Source organism: Chrysemys picta, chromosome 4 (genome assembly GCF_011386835.1).
Source record: "Chrysemys picta bellii isolate R12L10 chromosome 4, ASM1138683v2, whole genome shotgun sequence".
Lineage (NCBI taxonomy): Eukaryota > Metazoa > Chordata > Testudines > Emydidae > Chrysemys > Chrysemys picta.
This window is the reverse complement of record NC_088794.1, coordinates 94,897,182-94,923,459: the sequence shown is the minus strand read 5'-3', so window position 1 is coordinate 94,923,459 and position 26,278 is coordinate 94,897,182. Positions and strand designations below refer to the sequence as shown.

Below are 26,278 nucleotides of genomic sequence, written 5' to 3'. Positions count from 1 at the left end.
CAGCCCGCAGGGGACATATGCATCTGTTCCTTTTATCACACACATGGGGCAAGGGTCAGGCAGAGCACTCAGCAAACCCCCTCAGAGAGGCAGGACACCCCCTCTTCCCCCAGTTGCCTCATCTCACCGCTCAGCCAAACTTCTCCAACTCATCCCTCCATTATTCAATACAGCAACTTATAATATAATGAACACAGCTTGCGTGCATGCAGATTATTCCCAGTGGTTACTGCCAGCTCCAGAATAAAGGTTAGGTGGGTGTTCACCTTAACTCTGTAGTGTCTGGTTTTCAGAGCCTTGAGTTTAAGTTTAAAAAACTAAAAAAAATTAAAATGCTTGTTTCAAACTGGTTTTATTTTTTTATTTAAACCATGACAGCAGAACCTGGATTTTTTTCTTCAATACAGAATAATGTAAATGTTTCAGAGAACTTGTGGAAGCTTGTCTCTCTTTAGCCCCCAAAATGCACTGATATAGGGAGCATGATCCACCTCTGAAACACCTTCCCCACAACAATGAAAAAAAAGTAAGCCAGTACCAAAAGAAAGTCCTATTTCAGAACTGCTAGTTTAGTATTGTTTGTAAAAATATATGGAGTTTGTTTTCCCTGGCAAGAATTCTTCAAAAATGCACATATACATCACAGGCTGACAACTGGAAATCAATGGCTCAAAAGTTTGTGTCCCAGTCAACACAACTCAAACAAGTATTTGTATACATTCAAAAGCACAAACCCTGGATTCCATATGATAGTGAAACAGCCTCACATTTAATTAATGAAACTCTGCAATCTAAGAATGAGGGGACCACAAGAGTGCAATCTTCTTGGGGCAGAGAACCATACCTCCTCCCTATTACGTACAATGTTAGTGCTCAGTGAAATCTTACTGCAGACAACCAGCCACAAAACTTCACAACACAACCTCCCCATTTCTCCCCCCACTCCCAATGGAATGAGGTGACTTTCTCTTCCAAAATATCAAGAGTGCTGACCATGCAATACTTAATTATATGTATTTACCAAATCATGGACAATCTTGAGCAATCCCATGCTACACAGCTCAGTTACTTTATCAGTTTGCGAAAATGATGGAGCTAAGTCTACAACAGTGTTGTCACACTTAGGTCAGGTCTACACTAGAAATTTTTGCAGATACAGTAAGATCATCTAGGGATGTGATTTTTTTATACCAGCAAAAGTCCTAGGTAAAATGCAGTTATACCGGCGCAAGAGTGCTTTTGCTGTTATAGCTTACTTATTTCAGGGGACTGATATAAACTATACCAGCAAGCTATATCTACAGTAGGGCCTCGTCTGCACTACAGAAGCTTTGCTGGAACTGGGTGAGAGTTCTGTAGAACTATTTCAACAAGTGGGGAACATAGAAATGAAATACTTTTCTCCAATACCTAAAAATTCTTGAAGACACTTGTACTGACAGGACGGTGGGACAATTATCTTTTCTTTTTTTGAAAGAGTAATGAAAATAGCTCTGCTATTTTCCTGCAGGGCTTGGTGCTGGCATCCGGCAGCTGAGACCTGAAGGGAAGGCAAAGCGAACTGCTGAACTCCCTCCCCTTTCTGGCCTTACTGGGAAATTGGAAATATAGGTCTGGGTCATCTTCAAGGATGGGTTCTGCCACAAACCAACAGTCTCTAGGACTGGGCAAGGAGGCAGTACAGAAAGTGAGGGCTGCTGTGGAACCTGAAATGAATCTTGAAGAGAATTTCTAATTTTTGGAGGAGTAGAGGCAGACACAATGGTGCTATGCTTTGCACAAAATAAGTCTTCATCCTGGTTTCCTGTGAACAATAGACTTCTCTCTTCTTGTAAAGATCCAACAGCCTGTGTGTGAGGTTTCTGCTCTGGAGAGAATCCCTTCCCCATTGCTTGGGTATTTTCTGATACAGAGTTCCAGCTGACCAAGACTCTTGCTCGTGCCTCCATTTCGAAGGATGGATTTTTATAGCCGATTCTAGACTTTTTATTTTCCCAGTGATCTACCACTTGCTTCTGCTCATCATCATTTTGATGAAGTGGATCTTGGGGATGGAAGGATGTCTTTTGTAAGGCTGCTCCATCAGATGAAAGCCAACAACTATCCTGTCCTTGTTTTTCTTCCACCTCTGCTGCCTTCTTTCCTTTGGATTCCAGTGGTGGTATGATCAGGAGACCCTCCTCATTTACCTTGTACTTTTTTAATGCTTTCTCTCTTCGCAACTTTTGGAAATCTGCCAGCTGCTGCAGCTCCTCTGGCAGCTCCATACAAGAGATCTGATTAAAAAGACAAGGGGGAAAAAACACAGGCAGAGCATGAGAGACCTCTGTACAAGTCACAGCCCAACAGAATAATCGCCTGTCATTAAAATTGTTTATTATAGTGCCTCCCAAATTTAAAGTAATTCCTATCTTCCAGAGAAATTAAACACAAAAAACTTTAAACTTCCTTCTTAAAGGCAGCCTACAACAGAAAAAGTATTTGGGCTTGTACCCTTTTTTGCTTCTTTATGATGTATAAAGAACTGAAAGTTTAAAAAAAAAATCGTCCTGCTCGTTTTTACATTAGAAATTTAGGCTGATCTACTCTGAAAGGCTTTCTGCACTAGAGAATTATAGTAAAAAAATTCCGTCTGATGATACCACCAGTTCAGCTGCGCTGGTGGTGGGGCCTCTCTTTTAGACAAGACTCCAGTGGCTTATGGGGTTTTTACTGCCATGTCATTTAAACATGGTTGGTAGAATTCCCTAGTGTGAACTGGAGAACTAAGGAAATGACCATATCACAAGAGTAAAAAAGACTGAAAGAAAAAAAACCCCCAAACAATTAGGAGAGAAAGGGATTTTTAGACAGCTTAAAAACTGTTGGTTTTTTTTTAACACCTATTCCAATGGTGTGACATACCTAGGGTACAATCCAAACTAATGAGCAGCTATGTCACCCGTGCCCTCTCACTTAGGGTGCCCTTTACAATGCTTTACTGTTGTAGCTTCCACCCTGGACTGCTCACAAACAGCTTCCAGCATGCAAGTCACTCCCCGCTACATCTGTGTGTGCTGCAGCCAGCCAGCCATACCTTTGCTCTTACCAGCCTTGGTTATAATGCAAGGTGACCCCTACACAATCCCAGTCTCAGATTTCCCCCCAGAAATGTACGTCTTGAATTGCCCAGCCCTCTCCTAAGCAGTACAAATTCATATAAAGTCCATATTTCTTTAACAGAAATAATATGCACATGCCACCTTGTTAGCCCAAATGGGGTTTCCCAGACACTTCAATTTAAACATACTGGATTAGAACAAACAAAACAAGTTTATTAACTACAAAGAGAGATTTTAAGTGACTGCAAGTAATGAGACATAAAAGTCAGAAACGGTTACAAGCAAAATAAAGTGCAACTGATGCTTAACATAAACTATGTTAAATTCAAAGCAAAGTTTTTCTCATCACATACTCTCATCAGCCTTACTGACCAAACTGCTTAGTCCAGGACCCCTTTTCCAGTTCAATAGGTGCTTCTTTCTCACCTCTGGAACATGAATTGATGGACAGAGAGGAAGGGGTGCGTTGGGGTGTCTGGCTCTCCTTTTTAGATAAACATTTCCAGCTGAGATTCTGGAGACAAAAGTCTACGGAGAAGGATGTTCCCTGTTACTTTTCCTCACTTGTTTGGAGTTTCTTTGTCTACCCTTCCTGCTTGATGACTCTGTTTACTACTTAAATGCAAATTAAGCAGTGCACACATTCCTTTGTTTGAGACAGGCCTTTTTGCCAACTTCTGCTGTGGTTTGGAACATGTTAACAACATTATACAGAGAAACCTTATAACTCTACATACAATATTGCCACACATTTTATCAGGGCAACATTGACCAGCAAATTATGAGTTTTCAAATCACTGCTCTACAGCCAAAATGCTTCTGAAATAAATGTAGTCAAACTGTACTAATTCTGGGTCACTGAGAACGAAAATGATGCTTAAAATTGTTGATTGGCTCTAGTTTTCAAGATATGCTATTGGGTCGGTATATACGACCCTTGACTTGGGAATGGCGGAGGATAACTGAGTTATAAAGGGAAGGGATCTCAATTTAAACCAGAAAGGACTAAAATACATCTTTGACTTGATCTATAAATAAATCTATGACTGGGTTTGGACAGTACTTGCTTTTTAGGCAAAACAATGAATGATGCAATCTGAAGCTGGTATTGCGTCATACATGATATGAATTGCATCATGTTATTCCTACAAGTCATGGATGATGCAATCATAACAAAGCTTACATCACTCTGCTGAACAAATTGCCCTATATCAGCTCTAGAAATCATACAGTCTTGTGCTCTCTTATTTGTCAGTGTTTGATTTTGCAAAGGGACACATTTCTGTTTAGCCAAAGTGAGCAGAGATGCGTCGTACTTGTGTGAACAGTGCAGATAACTTCTGCTATGTTTGTGGTGAAATGACTTTTGCATCACAAAAGCGCAGTATAACCACTATGGTTAAGAAAACCTATCACCTTTATTTTGGCTGCAAAATTGGAGATCAGGACAAGAGGTGGGCCCCACACATATGCTGCAACACTTGTGCAACAAATCTTCGCCAGTGGTTGAACAGGAATAGGAAATCTATGCCTTTTGCAGTGCCAGTGATTTGGAGAGAGCCAACAGATCATACCAGCAATTGTTACTTCTGCATGGTGCCTCCAGTTGGGAAAGGTGTGTCAAAGAAGCAAAAGTGGACTGTGCATTATCCAAACATTCCATCAGCTATACGCCCAGTACCACATGGAGAAGGACTGCCGGTTCCTGATGCACCAGAATCATTCTCACTTGAGTCAGACGAGGAAGAGGATGAAACTTCTGGTCCTGAACCATCAATGTCACAGGACCCACATTTTCTCCCATCCTCCTCCTCTGAACCACACCTCATAACACAAGGTGAACTGAATGACCTTGTCAGGGATTTGGAACTACCCAAGAGTAAGGCAGAGCTGTTGGGCTCCAGACTACAGCAGTGGAATCTCCTGGCAGGTGATGTTAGGGTTTCCATGTTCCGTGACCGTCAAAAGGATCTTGTCCCATTCTTCTTCATGGAAGGTGATCTGGTAGCCTGCAACAACATCGATGGTGTGATGGCAGCCCTCAACATCATTCACGATCCAGATGAGTGGAGACTGTTCATTGATTCATCGAAGACGAGTCTTAAAGCTGTTTTACTGCATAATGGCAATGTTTTGCCATCAATTCCAGTTGGTCAGGCAGCCCATATGAAGGAAACCTATGACAACATGAAACAACTTTTGAGGTGCATAAACTATGACCAACATCAGTGGCAGCTTTGTGACGATTTGAAGGTTGTTGCTCTCTTGCTTGGTCTGCAGACTGGATACACAAAGTACTGCTGTTTTCTCTGCGAATGGGATAGTCGTGCAAGAGATTCCCACTACATCAAGAAAGATTGGCCACTCCGACAGTCATTGGAGCCTCGGAGGAAAAGTGTTCAGCATCCACCACTTGTTGAATCAAGGAAGATTTTGTTACCATCCTTACACATCAAGCTGGGTCTGATGAAGAACTTTGTCAAGGCCATTGACAAAACACAAGCAGCTTTCAAGTACCTCCATGGAAAATTTCCAAGGTTAAGTGAAGCTAAGATAAAGGAAGGTGTCTTTGCTGAATACAAGAGACAAGCCAAGAAGCGCCGAGTAGACACTGAATAGGACTAACCTATGTACATAATAGTTTTTTGCCTTTTGTTTCAAAATAAATTTTATTTATATAACCCTTTTGCTGATTTTTAAAGTGTTACATAAACAGGACAGGTGCAATATCATGTAAAGCAACCATAAACACATGAAAAGACCTAGGTTTACAATTTATGATTAAAACTCTACTATCTACACAATATACATAAAAAGAAGAACAGGAGTACTTGTGGCACCTTAGAGACTAACAAATTTATTAGAGCATAAGCTTTCGTAGACTACAGCCCACTTCTTCGGATGCATATAGAATGGAACATATATTGAGGAGATATATATACACACATACAGAGAGCATAAACAGGTGGGAGTTGTCTTACCAACTCTGAGAGGCCAATTAATTAAGAGAAAAAAAACTTTTGAAGTGATAATCAAGATAGCCCAGTACAGACAGTTTGATAAGAAGTGTGAGCATACTTACAAGGGGAGATAGAATCAATGTTTGTAATGGCTCAGCCATTCCCAGTCCTTATTCAAACCGGAGTTGATTGTGTCTAGTTTGCATATCAATTCTAGCTCAGCAGTCTCTTGTTGGAGTCTGTTTTTTAAGTTTTTCTGTTGTAATATAGCCACCCGCAGGTCTGTCACTGAATGACCAGACAGGTTAAAGTGTCTGGTTAAAGTGGCTTGTCTGGTTATGTAGACTCTCTCCTCAGACCCTACGCTACCAGCACTCCCAGCTATCTTCGAGACACCACTGACTTCCTGAGGAAACTACAATCCATCGGTGATCTTCCAGAAAACACCATCCTGGCCACTATGGACGTAGAAGCCCTCTACACCAATATTCCACACAAAGATGGACTACAAGCTATCAGGAACAGTATCCCTGATAATGTCACAGCTAACCTGGTGGCTGAACTTTGTGATTTTGTCCTCACCCACAACTATTTCACATTTGGGGACAATATATACCTTCAAGTCAGCGGCACTGCTATGGGTACCTGCATGGCCCCACAATATGCCAACATTTTTATGGTTGACTTAGAACAACGCTTCCTTAGCTCTCGTCCCCTAACGCCCCTACTCTACTTGCGCTACATTGATGACATCTTCATCATCTGGACCCATGGAAAAGAAGCCCTTGAGGAATTTCACCATGATTTCAATAATTTCCATCCCACCATCAACCTCAGCCTAGATCAATCCACACAAGCGGTCCATTTCCTGGACACTACTGTACTAATAAGCGATGGTCACATAAATACCACCCTATACCGGAAACCTACTGACCGCTACACTTACCTACATGCCTCCAGCTTCCATCCAAGACACACCACACGATCCATTGTCTACAGCCAAGCTCTAAGATATAACCGCATTTGCTCCAATCCCTCGGATAGAGACAAGCACCTACAAGATCTCTATCAAGCATTCTTAAAACTACAATACCCACCTGCTGAAGTGAAAAAACAGATTGACAGAGCCAGACGAGTACCCAGAAGTCACCTCCTACAAGACAGGCCCAACAAAGAAATTAACAGAACACCACTAGCTGTCACCTTCAGCCCCCAACTAAAACCTCTCCAGCGCATCATCAGAGATCTACAACCTATCCTGAAAGATGATCCTTTACTCTCACAGATCTTGGGAGACAGACCTGTCCTCGCTTACAGACAACCCCCCAACCTAAAGCAAATACTCACCAGCAACCACACATCACTGAACAAAACCACTAACCCAGGAACCTATCCTTGTAACAAACCCCGATGCCAACTCTGTCCACATATCTATTCAAGTGACATCATCATAGGACCTAATCACATCAGCCATACCATCAGGGGCTCGTTCACCTGCACATCTACCAATGTGATATATGCCATCATGTGCCAGCAATGCCCCTCTGCCATGTACATTGGCCAAACCGGACAGTCTCTACGCAAAAGAATTAATGGACACAAATCTGACATCAGGAATCAAAATACTCAAAAACCAGTGGGAGAACACTTTAACCTGTCTGGTCATTCAGTGACAGACCTGCGGGTGGCTATATTACAACAGAAAAACTTAAAAAACAGACTCCAACGAGAGACTGCTGAGCTAGAATTGATATGCAAACTAGACACAATCAACTCCAGTTTGAATAAGGACTGGGAATGGCTGAGCCATTACAAACATTGATTCTATCTCCCCTTGTAAGTATGCTCACACTTCTTATCAAACTGTCTGTACTGGACTATCTTGATTATCACTTCAAAAGTTTTTTTTCTCTTAATTAATTGGCCTCTCAGAGTTGGTAAGACAACTCCCACCTGTTTATGCTCTCTGTATGTGTGTATATATATCTCCTCAATATATGTTCCATTCTATATGCATCCGAAGAAGTGGGCTGTAGTCCACGAAAGCTTATGCTCTAATAAATTTGTTAGTTTCTAAGGTGCCACAAGTACTCCTGTTCTTCTTTTTGCGTATACAGACTAACACGGCTGCTACTCTGAAACCTGGCAATATACATAGACATAAAATGTAAAAACTTAAATATCTTAGAAAGAGTAGCCAATCAGTTGTTTTAATTGTCATATTTGAATTCAGCCCATCAAAATACATAATAAATAGCACATTTTATCTCTGAAGCAGACAACTTCTCAAAAATTGTAGATCAGTGTTATATCTCTCAAGGCATACTTTGTACATCATTTATTACAATAGTGTATAGCGTGTGGACACAGGGCTACATTGTCACAAAAGTATACTTAGCATTCTGGACAGAGGATATCTTTGCTAAAGATTCACACCTCCACCCTTTAAATTAAGGTGAAAAAAGTTCACTAACATGCTCAGAGACATCAAGTAGGTCCTTTAACTAAACCAGAGAGAAGGCAATCCCCAATACTTGTAACATATGAAGCAAGCAGTTTCAGGCCATCCTTGTACATTCTACACGTGGTCTTGGCTTAGCGCCTTTATGTATATATTGCTAAAATCCCCTATTCATTGCTCTAAGTGCCTACATAACATAAACATACATAAAGAATGTTACATTAATACCTACCCAGCCCTTTAGGACCACAACTCTTCTCCTTTCAATTCACTCTCACCCACTTAACCACCCCCTCGGAAAGGCCTAGAGAAATAGATAAGACTCCTAGCTTGCCCTGAAGGTCAATGGCTTGGCTTGGCTCCACTGGATCAAAATGGTGGCAGTAGTAAATTCTAGTGTAAAATGCCTTTAATTGAAAATGTCCTGTCACCAGCCCTGTCCTGTTTGACCTGGAGGACATGTGTCTAGCATGTCAAGTGCTGAGATATCCTACAGGGAGAGGGGAAGCCAGGACCTAAACCATTTAGGGCTGGGTCACTTGGAAACAAACTCGAAGTCAGTGCAATCTGTGGAGCACAAGCATAGCATGCTTCCAATGAGAAGTAAATGGGCAGTCACTCTGTACCAGATGAACGTTCTAAGTGGTTCTCAGGAGTAGCTGTACAGAGCACATTGCAGTAATCTGTTCTAGAAGTGACCTGCCATGGTTTCCTGTGTCTCTACACAAAAGACTGTGACAGGTCTGCATCCAAAAGAAATGTTTGCCAAATATAAATGGAAAAAAGCAAAAAGCGCTCTTGATCATTTCCTGTAACAAAGACATTGTCCAAATAACATTGTATGCCATTCAGTCCTTCAGGATCTCATCCATGGCTTTCTGGAACAGGGCAGGTGTTGATGTGATACCAGAAAGCCACCTGTTGTAACAAAATAAACCTTTTTTGTGTGTTGATTGTGAGAAGCTGCATCAATTTCTATTTGTAGGTATGCATTGAGCAAATCCAAATTATTGAAACAACGTCCTCCACTAAGAGTAGTGAACAAATCTTCAATAGAAGATAGTGGACACTGGTCTGCACATAAAACTGGATTCAGCATCACTTTGAAATCTCCACAAATTTGACCTGAGCCATGCTTCTTGATCACTGGTACAATGGGTATAGCCCACTCACTGTGTGAAACCAGTGACAAGATTCCAATATTCTCACTCAACAGTCCAAATTAACCTCCACTAGAGGCTTCAGAGTATAAGGCACAACTCTGCACTGACAGTATTTTGGCTGGCTGTCACACTTAACAGTGAGCTTCACTGACATGTTGCTCATTTGTACAAGTTCTTTTTCAAAAACTTTAGAATGTCTGTCAAATATTTCCTGAAGATTTTGATAGGTTTCAGAGTGGTAGCCGTGTTAGTCTGTATCAGCAAAAAGAATGAGGTGTACTTGTGGCACCTTAGAGACTAACAAATTTATTTTTAGTCTTATTAATAAGCTTTCGTGGGCTAAAACCCTCTAAGGTGCCACAAGTACTCCTTGTTCTTTTTGAAGATTTTTAGGTGCTTTCATGATCGCCTTGATCTCAATCCAACTCACACTGAGTGTGTTTCAAGCCAAGATCTACCAAATAATAGTGGATACTTTCTTTCCATGACGTATTGTAAAAGTGTAAAACAACTAATTGTCCATCTAGTTGAAACTTTACCTGAAGTACCGCTTTTGGGACCAAACTTTTCCCCAGTATAAGTCTGTAGAACTGTGTAAGTTGATTCCAGAAGAACTAGTGACAAAGTCTGGTGATAGGTAGAGATGGCAGCTTCAGTATCATGCTCCATTCTTGTATGAACTCCTTTGATCAAAGGTATGACCCAGATGCCATCGCTGACTCCAGCTTCTGATAACAAAATGTAATGCTAGGTCTCGGTCATTGTCACTAGGGCTCATCTTTTTCCACGTTATGAATTCCCGAATTCCATCCTCTCTTACGTTCAATCTTCATAGGTGCCTTCTTGGATGGATGGTTACTCTGTGTTGGTCGCTGAGCTGAGCAACAGGTCATGGCAACATCTCTTTTCTTCTGGAACTTTCTGCAAATAAACTGGCATGGCCAGCAATCCTTCTCAGTGTATGTAGTTTGTGCACAATGGCCACATGGAAATTCCTTCCATTCCTGTGGTCTTCTGTCTCACCGATTCATGAGATGAACTTCTTGGTTCACACTAAATTCCAGAGACTTCTTCACTGCAGTTTCCATTGCAATTGATACTTCAACAGCCTTCTTGAATGTAAGCATTGATACAATCAGTAACATCTTCCAAATTGGATCATTGCTTAATCCAGAGAATAATTGATCAATCAGGGCATCACTTAATGTTTACCCAAACTGACAATGCTCGAACAACTTCCTTAGAACAGCAACAAACTATGCTACCAACTCTCCACTTCTTTGATGGAACCAATAATGTTCTGCTATCATTGATGGGGTAGAAGAAAAATGCTGTGGACGTAGCGGTTCCGGACACAGTTGGAGATAATAGCAGTTCATATGCCTTCAGACCCATCACTGTCAGCAAGGTTGAAACTCATTCATTTGGAATGATGTTGCAGGTTAAAATTGCTCAAAACATTTGAGGTACAACACCATTCACTATTTGGATTGTCACCAAATTCACCAGCAATGCCCACAAAAGTTTCCATTTCTTTGCTCTCCTGTTGGACTTCACCTTTTTGAACACCTTTTGTCCCACAGAGAAACACCTTTTTGTTAAGTATCAGAGGGGTAGCCGTGTTAGTCTGGATCTGTAAAAAGCAACAGAGAGTCCTGTGGCACCTTTAAGACTAACAGATGTATTGGAGCATAAGCTTTCGTGGGTGAATGCCCACTTCGTCGGATGCATGTCTCTTCATGAGGTTGATAGATTTCCATTCCATACAGGCTAAATGCAGTGCCTTGCATGGTGTCAAGTATCAGAGTCCTGCACTTAGGACGGAAGAATCCCATGCACTGCTACAGACTAGGGACTGAATGGCTAGGTAGCAGTTCTGCAGAAAAGGACCTAGGGGTCACAGTGGACGAGAAGCTGGATATGAGTCAACAGTGTGCTCTTGTTGCCAAGAAGGCTAACAGCATTTTGGGCTGTATAAGTAGGGGCATTGCCAGCAGATCGAGGAACGTGATCGTTCCCCTTTATTCGACATTGGTGAGGCCTCACCTGGAATACTGTGTCCAGTTTTGGGCCCCACACTACAAGAAGGATGTGGAAAAATTGGAAAGAGTCCAGCGGAGGGCAACAAAAATTATTAGGGGTCTGGAGCACATGACTTATGAGGAGAGGCTGAGGGAACTGGGATTGTTTAGTCTGCAGAAAAGAAGAATGAGGGGGGATTTGATAGCAGCCTTCAACTACCTGAAGGGGGGTTCCAAAGAGGATGGAGCTCGGCTGTTCTCAGTGGTGGCAGATGACAGAACAAGGAGCAATGGTCTCAAGTTGCAGTGGGGGAGGTCCAGGTTGGATATTAGGAAACACTATTTCACTAGGAGGGTGGTGAAGCACTGGAATGCGTTACCTAGGGAGGTGGTGGAGTCTCCTTCCTTGGAGGTTTTTAAGGCCCGGCTTGACAAAGCCCTGGCTGGGATGATTTAGTTGGGAATTGGTCCTGCTTTGAGCAGGGAGTTGGACTAGATGACCTCCTGAGGTCCCTTCCAACCCTGATATTCTATGATTCTATGATTCTAGGGGTAACAGTGTTTGTTACTTTTTACAGATCCAGACTGAGTCCTGTGGCACCTTTAAGACTAACAGATGTATTGAAGCATAAGCTTTCATGAGTGAATACCACTTCGTCGGATGCATCTGACGAAGTGGGCATTCACCCACGAAAGCTTATGCTCCAATACATCTGTTAGTCTTAAAGGTGCCACAGGACTCTCTGTTACCTTTTTGTTAGTGCACTATTCTTCCTTTGTCTGTACTTGGGCTCTCTCTGCTGGCTTTAGGCTCTCAATGCAGATTTAAACTGCTTGCCTGACGCTTGCATGTGGTCAATCAATATGGCTGTTTGCTTTTCCCTCACTGCTTTGTTTGCAGGAGCTCCAGGAAGCAACCTATTCCTTTGTTCTGCTTTTAATTGCCAGTTCACCCTCTCTAGCTGGCTGATTCACACTGTCCCAGCAGCAAAATCAGCAGTCTGCCACCTTGAGCCTCTAGATAAACTTTCCCCCTTTTTTCATAATATTATTTGCTTAATGTTTCTTCTTCAGGCAGAGGCAGCAGTAGAATCCTGCATCTCAAAATGTTATATTTGAACCCAGCGAAGAAGGAGATAGACACAAAGGGAGCTTATTACTTTATTACTCAGGCTGCAAAACTGAAAATAGCAGGAAAGTGAGGCTTTGCACTGGGGAGGGAAGAGCGCTCAAACATTCAAAGGGGAAGGCCATCACAGATGCTTTTAAATTGGTTTCATTTATTTACTTAAGGAACCAAGTTTAATTCAATTCAAGAGTGTCTACACAGTGGTTTTGCACTGATTTAAATAAATCAGTTTTTAAACAGATTTTACTTAAACTGGTAGAACTTTGTGTTTAACAGAAGGCCATAAACTACTGAACATCTAGTTGTTCCTCCCACACACTGAGGTTACCTCTGCTAGTGTAAGTGTAGCTGAAAGCACAGTTGCCAACTTTCACGCGGTAAATAAGCACCCCAACTTTCACGCGGTAAATAAGCACCCCAACTTTCACAATAAGCCAAAAATCAAGCTAATCCCATTTCAAAACAAGGCCAAAACAAGCCAGTCCCTAAGAACCCCAACACTCTATGTGACTAGATCCCCCCAGCGTGCAGTCTGGGACTGTGGTGGGCCTGCTGTGCACCCCGACTCTCTCCCCCCCTTGCCCCTGCTGTCCAGGAGCCAATAAAAAAAAAGAAGCAACAAGCTACAACAAGCAACAGCCAAACAAGCAACAAGCCAAAAACTAGCCAACAAGCAACTCACAAACCAATTAAGCCAAAAACAAGCCCAATTTCTGCATTTTTTTGTGTGGGTTTGGCATGACTATGAAATGACTAGAAACAGAAGTGAAACCAACTATTTTCACTGTCCAAGCTGAGAGCTTTTTAAAAAGGAAACAGATAGAAGAAAATTAGATCATTAAATGTGAGAACTATTTAGATTTTAACAACAATTAAAAAAAATAGGTAAGGATTTTTTTTAAATGAACATGGCCAGATTAATTCCCAATCTAAATCCTATAAAGTCAATGGATTAACAGCAAAGATTTGACCAAAGATTAACACCCATACTCAGGGTCACCAGCTAAAGGGGAGAACATGTGACCTCCCCACGTGACTCCTCCCTGCCCCACCCCCAGCCCGGGGCCCCTGCATTTGTTAGTATAGGTATTCCATTAAAGTAACCCACTAACTTTTTTTTGGGGGGGGTTGATAAGATGGTGGGGAGGGGAAAATAAATTTATGCTTTTTTGCTTCTTTATTACATATAATGATGGTCTAAAAGGTTGGGTTTGTCCCCACCCTTTTTTTTGCATGTATTTTACATTAGAAATTCAGGTCTCTTCAGACCTATTTTTCCTGAAGACTATGGATACCTTTTTCTTCCTTTTCAGGTTACCTTTACAAGAAATATTTATTATTATGACATCTTCCCCTTCATCTGTGAAGCAACAGTGACATCTAGTGGATGAAGCGTATGAGTAGTCCCAGGGATTTAAACTTGCACTTTGTTGAATTGGGGCCAGACCAGGAAAAGTTTAGATCGTGTTTCCTTCTTAAAGGGGAGCTACATTATTATTCCTTATCTCATGTTTCCCATTTAAATGTGGGGCAGTAGAATATTATCTGTAATTTTAGAACATTTTTCCTCTGTGGATATATCCCAGCCTCATTTCTTATTTACAATGGTAATAGCTAATTCAATAAACTCCAGAGTAGGTATTCCAAGCCCCAAGTCCTCGTGAAAGTGTGATCCAGTGATGCAAAAGGATGGATTAGAGGTCCTTTCCAATGTCAATCATCTGAATTCTTCAGTGAGTCTAATTCCAGACATACCCTTCAGATATTGAATCCAATGCAGAGATTCTAATGAGGCTTAAAGAAAAAAAATCTCAGCGACCCAAAGTGATTCTCATGCAGGGGACAAGTCAAAAGCCAAAGGAAATCCTGTTCATGTGGGTTTCAGATATGATTTTTCATATTTGTTTTCTATGCATTGATTAAAGATTATAATTATAGTATACCGTATACTTTTTAAAACAATGGCTTCTAAAATTATACACTGAAAGAAAAAAATCTGCATACTTTTTTAAAATATTGACACATCCAAGACTAAAGTTTTTTAAACCTTCAATCCCAGGCCCAAATTACATGATTTCTACTGAAACGTGTGTTGATGGTAACTCAGACCTTTATTACTGTAAACCAGGGATAAAATACTAATGAAGACCCTGATGCTGCAAACACTTATGCAGGTGCTTAATTATACATATGAGTAGTGCCATTCAATGGGACTGTTCATGGATATGTTTAACTATATGCACATAAATGTTTACAAGATTGAGGCCTATAGGTGGGGTTTTATGAAGGGAATTGGAGAATACATCTAAGAGAATTGTTGCAGAGAGGGTTATGGAGGTGCTAGCGAATGGAATGATAGCAGCGGGAATGCAGATGCCTAGGAATATATGCACCAGAATGTATGCACAATGAGTAGCAAGATCATTTTGAAAAGTATTACAACTTCTTTCCCTGAGGTCAGCAGCCCTTCGAGCATCCTTGCTGTTTCTGGTTTGTGTAACAATTCTTTCCTCCGGATATCAGGAGTCTTGCAACAACAACCCACATCCCAGAACCACTTTCATAAGAACGGCCATACTGGGTCAGACCAAAGGTCCATCTAGCCCAGTATCCTGTCTTCCAACAGTGGCCAATGCCAGATGCTCCAGAGGGAATGAACAGAACAGGTAATCATCAAATAATCCATCCCCTGTGTCCATTCCCAGCTTCTGGAAAACAGAGGCTAGGGACACCATCCCTGCCCATCCTGGCTAACAGCCATTGATGAATATTTCAAGATGGATACTTCCACATTTCTTCAAGTATCACAAGAGCCACTGCAAGGAATTCTGGGATGTGTCTGACAAGCTCTGCAAGCAAGGATGAAAACTATTATTGAATTTGAACTAATAAGATGTCTCAAGGAGGTAAGATAAGGAAAATAGTTTTAAAAGAAATATTTCTTGGTAAATGGAAGACTGTGTGTATTTGAATTGCGGATGCACAGAATAGCCTACATATCTATAGTTATGCATGAATAGTAACTCTGTGGTAGTTACGAGTGGGAGGTAGGCAAAATGACACTAAGTGATACAGCCAATCTGAGAATCCAGTGAGATAATGTCTACCTCTGTGCTCCCCAGCAGATCTGCAGACCCCTCCCGATATGAATTTAAGTATCCATCCACCAAGGTTGTTAAGTCAGACATCATCTCATCCAGTAGCAACAAGCGGAGAGGTAGAAGGTAAACGGTTTCCAGAGCCAATACTTTCAGCAGTGAAGGTGGAAGAGGTCTCAAAAACCATATATCAGGATTCTCCTGCATGTCCCAAATATAAATGAAAAAAAAACACAAACAATTAACCTAGCAAAAATGTTAGCAAAGTTAAGAGCAACTTTTGACCTTGTGCTTTGTTTTCTCACCTGGTCACACTGTATTTCCAGATGCTCATAATATTCCCAGTGCTGTTGAAGCGCATGTTAGTATCCGAAGAAGTGGGCTGTAGCTCACGAAAGCTTATGCTCAAATAAATTTGTTAGTCTCTAAGGTGCCACAAGTACTCCTGTTCTTTTTGCGGATACAGACTAACACGGCTGCTGCTCTGAAACCTGTTAGCTATACCATTACAGTAGCACCCCCTAAGATCTTCTCTGTGCACAAAAGTTGTGCCAGTTTAACTATTGCAATCTAGACATACCCTAGGATATGGATAAGGAACTATTTAATGTGTTTAGAGAAGTAATTACTAACAGAAACTGTGTAATTATGGGGGACTTTAACTTCCCGGATATAGATTGGGGAACAAACGCTAGTAGCAATAACAGGGCTCAGATGTTCCTAGAAGTGCTTGCTGATCAATTCCTCCATCAAGTGGTAACTGAACCGACGAGGGGGGAGGCCATTTTAGATTTGATTCTGGCAAGTAGTGAGGACCTTGTTGAGGAAGTGGTAGTAGGGGACAATTTGGGCTCCAGTGATCATGAGCTAATTCGGTTTAAAATACATGGAAGGAGTAACAGAATTAAATCAAAGACTAGGGTTTATAATTTGATAAAGAGAATAGCCCAAGTCGGGCTGGAGCCTCTTCCAGCCACGCTGCTCGGATGCTGCCCGGTGCAGCTGGGAGAGCACCTGGCTGTGGCAGCAGGAGGCTGCCCCCCACCCAGGCTCAGCTTCTGGGGACAGCGGCCGAGCGAACTGGAGGCCCCCCGCACCCCCTGGCATACTCAGAGTTGGCTTGTGTCCCAGAAGTCAAGCCTGGGCAGAGAGCAGGCTGCTGCTGCCCCCACCCCAGCCAAGCTCTCTTGCAGCCAGCTACTGTTGCTTACAGCATGCCGGGGAGGGCGGGGGGCCTCCAACTTGCTCAGCCGCTGTCCCAGAAGCCAAGCCCTGGTGGGAGGCAGCCTGCTGCTGCCGCAGCCAGGCACACTCCCAGGCAGCTGCTGTGCTGTACTGGGCAGAATCTGGGAGTGGCTCCAGGGCCTGGCTGCTAGGGAGAGCAACCAAACATGCTGGGGGGAGCCAGGACAACAGGAGGACAGAGTCCCCCACCCAACTAACGTGGGGTGGGGAGGGCCAGGGAGAGCGCAGGGGCCCCGGGCTGGGGGTGGGGCAGGGAGGAGTCACGTGAGGAGGTCACATGTCCTCCCCTTTTAGCTGGTGACCCTGAGTATGGGTGGCACCAGTCATCTAGTGGGCTCCCTAGGTGGTTAGATTGCCTGGATAATACCAACTAGAGTCAAACTCCCTCAGTTACAATCCCAAACTGCACCAATTAAATCTGAGTTTCCTACCATCAAGCTCCTTCTCCAATCGACAATCATGAGAGACAAACATTTAAAAAGGGGCAATGTACAGTTCTTGATTGTCTCCTTAGAGACAATGACTGGTATTGAACTGGCTGAGCCACTCACTTGAACAGCCTGCTGCCTGTACACCAGGAAGGACACCTTTTTGGGGGACATCTCGAGGTGTCGCATCAAGCACTCCTGTAGGGAGCTGATGCGATGTGGAAGGAACCCACCTGTTATATTGGAGAAATGCAGGACATCAGCAACCTGCAGAGGGAATATGAAAGGGATCAGTATGTCATGACCAGCATCTGTTGGCCCAAAAAGCAGAGAATATAGAAGTTTGTTACTGGAGAGTAAATTAAAAATAAAATTTCCAAATTGGAATCTTTCCCATGCCTTCAAATGTGGCTTAGGGCATGAACAAGGCTCCGCCATCCCTGTCTCTCCTGGGCCACTCTTTGCACAGCCTCTAGATAAGTTTGCTGCCATCAAATTAATCCTTATTTCGGCTGTGTACAATCTCAGAGCTAACAGTTTTCTACCCACTCCCTTTAAAATGTTACAGTTATCTGTTTAGGGAAAGTTCCTGATAGATTTCTTCCTTTCTCACTAAACTTGTTGTTTCTTAAATTATTAAACAAAAAATGAGGACAAATATGATGAAACAAATTTATAAACAAAAACTATAAGCTTTGGTATTATAACACAGTAGTAAAGCTACAGAATCAATACTTTCACAAAAGTACATTAAAAAGCCACACATAGCTATGCACAAATGGGCTGCATTGAATGTTATATCACTTAACTGATAGCACCTGATTGGGTAGTTACTGCAACAATCATCTCACAGGTAGAAGATAAATAAAATATTTTTGTCAAGCCAGGCAGACTTGGGCCATGTCTACACTAGAGATTCTTTCTGTAAACAAATAATTTCATTGTTCCTAATATCTGCCCAGCTGTTCGTAACAGCGGGACCATGCCACTGAGTGAGGCATACTGATACACCTTTTGAATTTTCCTCTGAAAAGTTGTGGCTCTGTAAGAACTGGTATTTGCTTGCTATAAAGTAACTCATAAATGAGGTCTATGTGGGTTTGCCTGCACTAAGATGTGATGACTTCTGGGCACCTTGACCCCAGTGCAATGGAGTGCAGAAAGGAAAACAAGTTGATTCTTCAGTGACTGGTGCAGTGAGACAGCAGTGGAAGGACTGTTTGCATCAGTTTAGATATACTGGATGTGAAATGCATCTACTCCGCCACTAAACCAATTTACCTCCCACCAAGACAGAGCTGGGCTAATTATGAATCAGTCAAGAGATCTATCAATGGGTGAGGGAGGGAATATTGAGCATATTAGTTCCCACCAAAATAAGAACAGGAGTACTTGTGGCACCTTAGAGACTAACAAATTTGAGCATGAGCTTTCGTGGGCTACAGCCCACTTCCAGTGCAACTTGTCTGCTTAGACCAGACACTCACTATGCAGATGGCCCTGCCAATTGTTTTCAACAATGTGTCAGTTAACCATGCAGGAGCCAGAAAACCTTCCATGCTAGAGCAGGTTATCTGATGGTAGGTACTGAAGGAAATGTTTTGCAAAAATTTGCTTGTGCAAACAAAGCCTACCACTGGCTTGGTGATTCTGATTGATATTTGGCTGCTGGGGGTGACTCTCAATAACAGTTCATCCATCTGCTCCAAAAGGCATTTAAATATGTTTGGGGATGGGTTAGGAGACAAGCCTTGCATACACTAAGAAAAATTATCCTGCTAGACTACGATTTTAAGAGTTGAGACAAGTTATACTATGCTGACTATGTCTTTTCACAAGTCATGCTTAGCACAATGACTAGCCAAACAATTTGTCCCTGTCTATACTGAGTGGAATCATAGTTAGCATAGTGTTGGTTAATTCATTTCTTCAATATCAAGTTCTAATACAATAAAATGTTGTAGTCAAGACAAGCCTCATGTGTAGTACTGATGCAGCTCTATCACAGCTAGCAACTGTGGAACCAGATGCTTTTACCGCTGCCTGGTCTACTCTATCACTCTCACTGTTGCTAGCATTTGTGGAGCTGCACCAGCAGTAGACATATGCGGCCTAACTCATTTACTCTGTTTTTGCACTTACAACAGGGATGGAAAGAGTAAAAATAGATTTACACTGACTGTATCCAGGGGCCAATCTGAACCCCATGTAAGTGGGAGTAAGCCTCAAGCTCCCACCAAGGTTGATCATGATCAACTAACATATCTTTAAAGGTGTTAAAACCTGTCTACACTAAGTCCTAACATATTTTTAAACCAGCGCTCAAACAAAACACCTTTTTCGTAGGTTAAGATTTCTCTTGACTAGGATAAAAAGGTGAGGGGAGGACTTAGAACTGTAGCTAACACGTTCTGACTAACACATTCAAAAAGTCCAATATAGACAAGGCAAGCTATGCTTTAGCACAGGGGTTGGCAACCTTTCGGAAGTGGTGTGCCGAGTCTTCATTTATTCACTCTAATTTAAGGTTCCGCGTGCCAGTAATACATTTTAATGTTTTCAGAAGGTCTCCTTCTATAAGTCTATAATATATAACTAAACAATTGTTGTATGTAAAATAAATAAGGTTTTTAAAATGTTTAAGAAGCTTCATTTAAAATTAAATTAAAATGCAGAGCCCAGGACCCGGGCAGTGTGAGAGCCACTGAAAATCAGCTCGCGTGCTGCCTTCGGCATGCGTGCCATAGGTTGCCTACCCCTGCTTTAGCACATGCTGGCTGGTCAAATTGAAGCCTTTGACCATCTGTTCACACATATATACAGCTTGCCTTGCCTGTACTGGAGTGTTAGAGTATGTTAGTTAGAACGTGACAGCTAATACATTCTAAGCAAAATGCTTGTATCCAGGGCCAGCTCCAGCTTTTTTGCCACCCCAAGCGGCAAAAAAAGAAGAAAAACCAGATTGAGCTGCCGCCAAAGAGGAAGAGACGGAGTGAAGCACCCGCCACCGAATTGCCGCCGAAGACTAAATCGGAGCGCTTGAGCTGCCGCTGAAGTCCCGACGTGCCGCCCCAAAAACAGACGGAGTGCCGCCCTTTTCTATTGGCCGCCCCAGGCACCTGCTTCCTTTGCTGGTGCCTGGAGCCGGCCCTGCTTGTATCCGAGTCAGAAGAAACCCTTACACCAAGCCAATAAGCTTTTCTCTTGCTGAAACTGTTCTCTGGTTACAAACCAAACTAGTTAGCAGGGTACCTGTGTATCAAACACGTTGGAAAGAATGATTCCATACTGATGTGACAGGCAGTCTGAGATCGAACGGCAGTCATGGATGACCTGAAGAACCGAAGAAAGATGCTTGAACATGGCTGTTGATTCAATATCCAATTGCAATTTCTTACTGATGTGGTTCAACCATTTCACACGCACCCTGCCACCCTTCTGAACACTTACTTTCAAAATGTTCTTGTCTTCCAGCACCATTTGCAGTCCATTTTTGAAAACTCGAGGCCCCAGAAGGAAAATATCAAATAAAAAAACCCGACTCCTTGTGGCTACCTAAAACAAACCAATCCCAATTTATTTGCAGGTGGGGAGGCCAGAGAGGGATCTAAAAGAAGGGGAAGGGTCTGCTGTTACCCAGCTTTGTAAAAAAACATTGTTCACAAAAAGTACCTTGAGGACAGTAGGTTACAGTTTCATGAATATTAATCTGGAGATAATCCCAGATGTTTTCAAACAGATACTCGCAGACAAGTTTGCAATAAGGGATCAAACTCAGTAGTTTATTGTGTGCAGTTACACAATGGGCATTTTCAGACATGCAAAGAACATGCATATCAGAAATCCTATCCACAATGCTTGAATTAAACCAACCTTCCATTTCCTCACTTCCTTCACTGGCTATAAACAAAGCGAATAACAGCCCCCCTGAACTTTTCCTTTCATTGTCTCCCCTTTCACTGCAAGGGTTAAAATGAAAACACTGTATCCTGTCCTCTTCCACCAGACCTTGATACAAGGCTTGGCCTTGCTTATATTCAAAGTTGCCCTGGCTTATTTTAAACCAATTTAATGAAACTCATTCAAACCCTGTGTGGACACTTAATTTTACATAAACCAGATTTAAAATTGAATTAAGAGCATCCACACAGGATTTGGACACATTTAAATAAATTGTTTTTTAAATCTTGAAAGTTAAACCAATGCAACTTTTAATTTAGATAAGGCCTTACTATCATGAATCTAAACATCTCTGGACTCAAATTTTTAAGCTAATCTTCCCATATTCTGACCTGTTTCAAGATCAATTATCATCAAGGCCTTGTCTGCACATAAGAGTTTTGCTGCTTTTATGCCTGCATAGTTAAAGCAGCAAAACCCTCCTAGTGTAGATGCAGTTATATCGAATTGCTTACATTGGTATAGCTTATTCTGGTTCAGCAAAGTAAAATAAGTAATACCAATATGAAACACTTTATATCGGTATCATCGCTTCTATAAAATGTCTTTCTCCAGCTTAATTATGTGGGTTATACAGGTATATTTTTTTAAGTGTAGACCTTGCCCAAGATTTCCCCCCAGATTATGCCTTCTTAACAGTGGAACATCTAGAAAAACACATTCTCTCTTTCTTTAACTGCCCCTTACCTGAAGCCAGCAGAGTCTTCCATGACGACACAGATTAACACCCTCTGCTGCCACACCAAAAACACTCTGTTTTTTGATGTGCAGCATCTAGGGAGAACAAAAAGGAAAGGAATATAGAAATTGGATGGCTTGGGAGACTGGTCATAAAAACAGGGAGTCTTTCACCTCTCAGTCATTGGTTCAAATTCAACAGAAGTCATTAGTGACCAAAAGTAATTTGCATCTGACAGGTGTTCAGTGGCCTGTGAGACATACACTGGAGGTTTCAGTCCAATTACTGGAAGACAGCCATATGAAGCACAACATATACTATAATCAGTGCCCTCATTAACAGGCTCAGCAGAGAGCTCAAGGACTGTATGGAGCATAGATAATGAACAACTCTCATCACTAGAGGAGGTTTGAGGCATATTGTTGAGATAGTATAGATAAGTTTGCTCCCTGTACTTTACCTGTTTCCATGGATTAAAACATGGGTGGTGGGTGAACCACAGGCTCAGTGAGGTTAGCCCCCGGCCCACCCCTACCGCCCGCCTTCCCCTGCCGGAACCCAGATCGTCCCCTCCAGAGTGTGGGGCAGGTGTTGCGAGCACCGGATCCAGATGTCCAGAGTCCCTGGCCACAGGCCAGCCCCCGCCCAGGGTCTCGGCCACAGGGGAAGAGACGCAAAGTGCCAGGAAGCAGGAGAGGACCTAGGGGTGGAGTGTGTCCGGGCCACGCAGGGCTGTTTGGGGAGGCTCAGCCTTCCCTGGCCTCTGATACCCAGTGCCCATGGATTAAAAGGAGTTCATCCTCTAAAGCTGTACATATTATTATTTATATTGTTGTAGCACCCAGGAGCCTACTCCTGGCCAAGACCCTCACTGTGCTAGGTGCTGTACAAAAACAGAACAAAAAAAGATGGTCCCTGCCTCAAAGAGCTTACAATTTAAGTATAAGGCAAAATGGATTCAGACAAACAGATGGTGGAGTACAAGGAAACAATGACACAATATTGGTCAGCATGACTGTCAGTGGTCTCAGTACACCAGCAGCCTAGCCACTGTCAAGTTCTCTCAATATCTTTTGCAGTACTAAATATCACAAAAAGCAACTGAAGAGAGGCACAGTTGAGGCACTGAAGGAAAAGGGGTCTGGACCATTATAGTATTATAATAAAGCAAGTCTCAGAGCACAGGCCATTCACAGCAGCAAAGGCCAACATTATAATTTTTTAGAAAAAAAAAATCTCACCTTCCTTTTCAAACAATGCTTAGATTAATTCTCTGGGGCAGGGATAATCTTTTTGCTATTTGTGTGTACAAGGCCTAGCACAATGGGGCCCTCACAGGTCCTACTGCCATGTAAAAACAATAGCCGTTTGTATAACATAAATATAGGGGACAAGATCATTTCCCCCAAATAAGGATTTTAATCACGAATCTGCCATTAGTTCAAAGGGTGCTATGACAGAACCCTCTCACCACCAGCTACTTAAGCCTGCTGTTGAATCTAGAGCAGTGGTTCTCAAAGCCAGTCTGCCACTTGTTCAGGGAAAGCCCCTGGCAGGCCGGACCGGTTTGTTTACATGCCGCGTCCGCAGGTTTGGCTGATTGCGGCTCCCACTGCTCGCGGTTTGCCGCTCCAGGCCCATGGGGGCAGTGGGAAGCAGGGCGGGCCAGGGGATGTGCTGGCCGCCCTTCCCGCAGCCCCCATTGGCCTGGAGCGGCAAACCGCAGCCAGTGGGAGCCGCAATCGGCCAAACCTGTGGATGCGGCAGGTAAACAAACTGGCCCGGGCCGCCAGGGGCTTTCCCTGAACAAGCGGTGGACCGGCTTTAAGAACCACTGATCTAGAGCAGCAAAGCCAGTTTCCAGACCGGGGCAGATTGGGGAGAAAAAAAGAAAAAGAAGAAGAACGCGATGGTAACTTGCAAAAGCCACACACACCACTGAAAAGACCAACAGCTGATTCTGTCATCCAACACCAAGTAATTCTGATGCTCCCCACAACACAGGCCATTTAATTTTAATTCCTACAAAACACATCAATTTAATATTGATAGAACAATTGATAGACCCCCATACACACATGGCCCCTTGCACAACTGCTATACACAATTGATATAAATCACACACACACAAAATAGACATAGACCCCCATATTTGATAGACTTCACAAAGATTACAAACCCCAACATGCACAGAACCCCACCACATTTGATACATGTGCATACACCTTTCCACATCATTGTTATGCTGGTGTAAGAAGTCATTGGTGGTCATCAAAGAGGTCATTGCCACTTTGCTCAGACAAACAGTGGTTACCACATCTCCATAGGAGTTAGGGAACACAAGCTGTAAAGTGTACTCCAGAACAAGATCTCATGGAGAACTGGTCAAGATCTTGCATAGCAAAATCTACTGGCTATTGGACTAAGATAGGGTCACAGATCACCTCTCTAAGGTCATGTTTATACTACACAGTTAAGTCAACATAAGGCAGCTTACATGGACCTACCTGGAGGTATACACACTACAATGTTCCTCCCACTGATTTAACTCCCCTGCTACGCCGACTTAATAAAACCACCTTGGCAACAGGTATAGGGCTTATGGGGATGTAGTTAGACTGACGCAGTGTCAGTGTAAACACTGTGTTGCTTATGTCACCCTAAGTGGCCTCCAGGAGGTGTCCCACAAAGCCCATTGTGACCGCTCTGACCACCAGTTTCAAGTCCCAGGAATTTTTGAAATTCCTCTTCCTGTTTGCTCAGCATGGAGAGCTCACATAGCATTTGCCCAGCTGACCATGCTGGCTCCCTGAAACAAAACGTGAGCCTGCCTGGAGTACACTTGAGTGGTTGGATCTGCTGGGTCTGTGCGGAGAGGAAGCTGTGCAGTCACAGCTCCACTTTAGCCACAGGAACTTTGATATCTATGGGCAGATTGCTCATGGCATGGAGAAGAAGGGGCACAATAGGGACACGCAGCAGTGCCATGCCAAGTTCAAGGAGCTGAGGCAGGCATACCAGAAGGCAAGGGAGGCCACTCGTTGGTCTGGTGCATTTCTAAAGATTTGCTGCTTCTACAAGGAGCTTTACGGGAGCTGGAGATAGTGGTCAGTGGAGTCAACCCCGAGGAAGATGTGGTGGAAGAGGAAGTGCAGTTAGAGGAGGATTGGGACAGGTGACAGGGACGTCCGGTGGCATGGTGAGCCAGGACCTCTTCTTAACTCCAGAGGGACCTAGCCAGTCCCAGCACTCCGGCTGTGGCACGCCTGATGCAAGAAAGGGGAGCTCTGGAAAATACTTTGTTCTTTGATACTGCAGGGAGACAAGAAGTAGAGCTCTGCTTTTTTAATCAGGGTAAAAGGAGGACTTAAATAACCAACACAGGCACAGTATATGCTTCTCATTCCCCTATGCACCTAGGCAGAGGGGGTCCTGTGGAAAAGTTTGTTGATGCCCACCAGGATGTCCCAGGAATCCTCCTTAGAGATCGCTAGGAAACTTTCTTGTAGGTTCTCTGCAATCCTCTGCCAAAAGTTGCCTGGGAGGGCTATTTTGTTTTCCCCCCTGCTATAGGAAACTTTGCTGCACGAATCAGCAATAATTTCTGCAGGCAACAAAGCAGCAAATAGGCAAGCAGCATACGGACCTGCTCTGCAGCCACATGTAAGCAGGAGCTGCAATCTTGCATCCTCGGTTACCCTCAGGAGCAAGATATCAGCTGCTATCACCCCAGCCTGTGGAAAATGGTGCCAGTATTCAGAATAGTGGCCCTAGGCACTTATAGTGATTCCCTTCTGAAGCCCCCCACCCTTAGTCCCATCTTGCCCCTTCTACCGCAGGGCCAAACTCACCATGGCTGGGGCTCCCGCCGTGCTGTGTGCCTGCCAAGGGGAAGTGAGAAAGTGGTGTTTCTAACTAGTTTGAATCAAGGCTGTGAATGCACTCACAATAGTGCCTCTGCCTATTATTTCTTTAGCTTCTGCAGATGTGCCCTTGACGGTCTCTTTCTGCACACCGGCTGAGCGGCTCTGTC

At 43.1% G+C, this 26,278-nt stretch overlaps 1 protein-coding gene across 22 annotated transcripts in view; it reads right to left on the bottom strand.

Moving 5' to 3' along the window:
- Nucleotides 1-335: 335 nt before the first annotated feature.
- Nucleotides 336-26,278, bottom strand: part of EXD1 (exonuclease 3'-5' domain containing 1) — a 43,805-nt gene continuing 17,862 nt past the window's right edge. For 8 of the 22 annotated variants that reach the window (XM_065593111.1, XM_065593108.1, XM_065593114.1 and 5 more), the window contains exons 7-11: nucleotides 22,254-22,340; nucleotides 20,859-21,161; nucleotides 17,730-17,873; nucleotides 15,943-16,134; nucleotides 336-2,276 (exon numbers count right to left, since the gene is read on the bottom strand). In XM_065593111.1, coding sequence (XP_065449183.1) covers nucleotides 1,497-2,276; nucleotides 15,943-16,134; nucleotides 17,730-17,873; nucleotides 20,859-21,161; nucleotides 22,254-22,340 — 1,506 coding nt within the window. In that variant the 3' untranslated portion in view covers nucleotides 336-1,496. The remainder of the gene's footprint in view (nucleotides 2,277-15,942; nucleotides 16,135-17,729; nucleotides 17,874-20,858; nucleotides 21,162-22,253; nucleotides 22,341-26,278) is intronic. The other 14 variants (XM_065593115.1, XM_065593119.1, XM_024106661.3 and 11 more) reach the window with 6 other exon arrangements.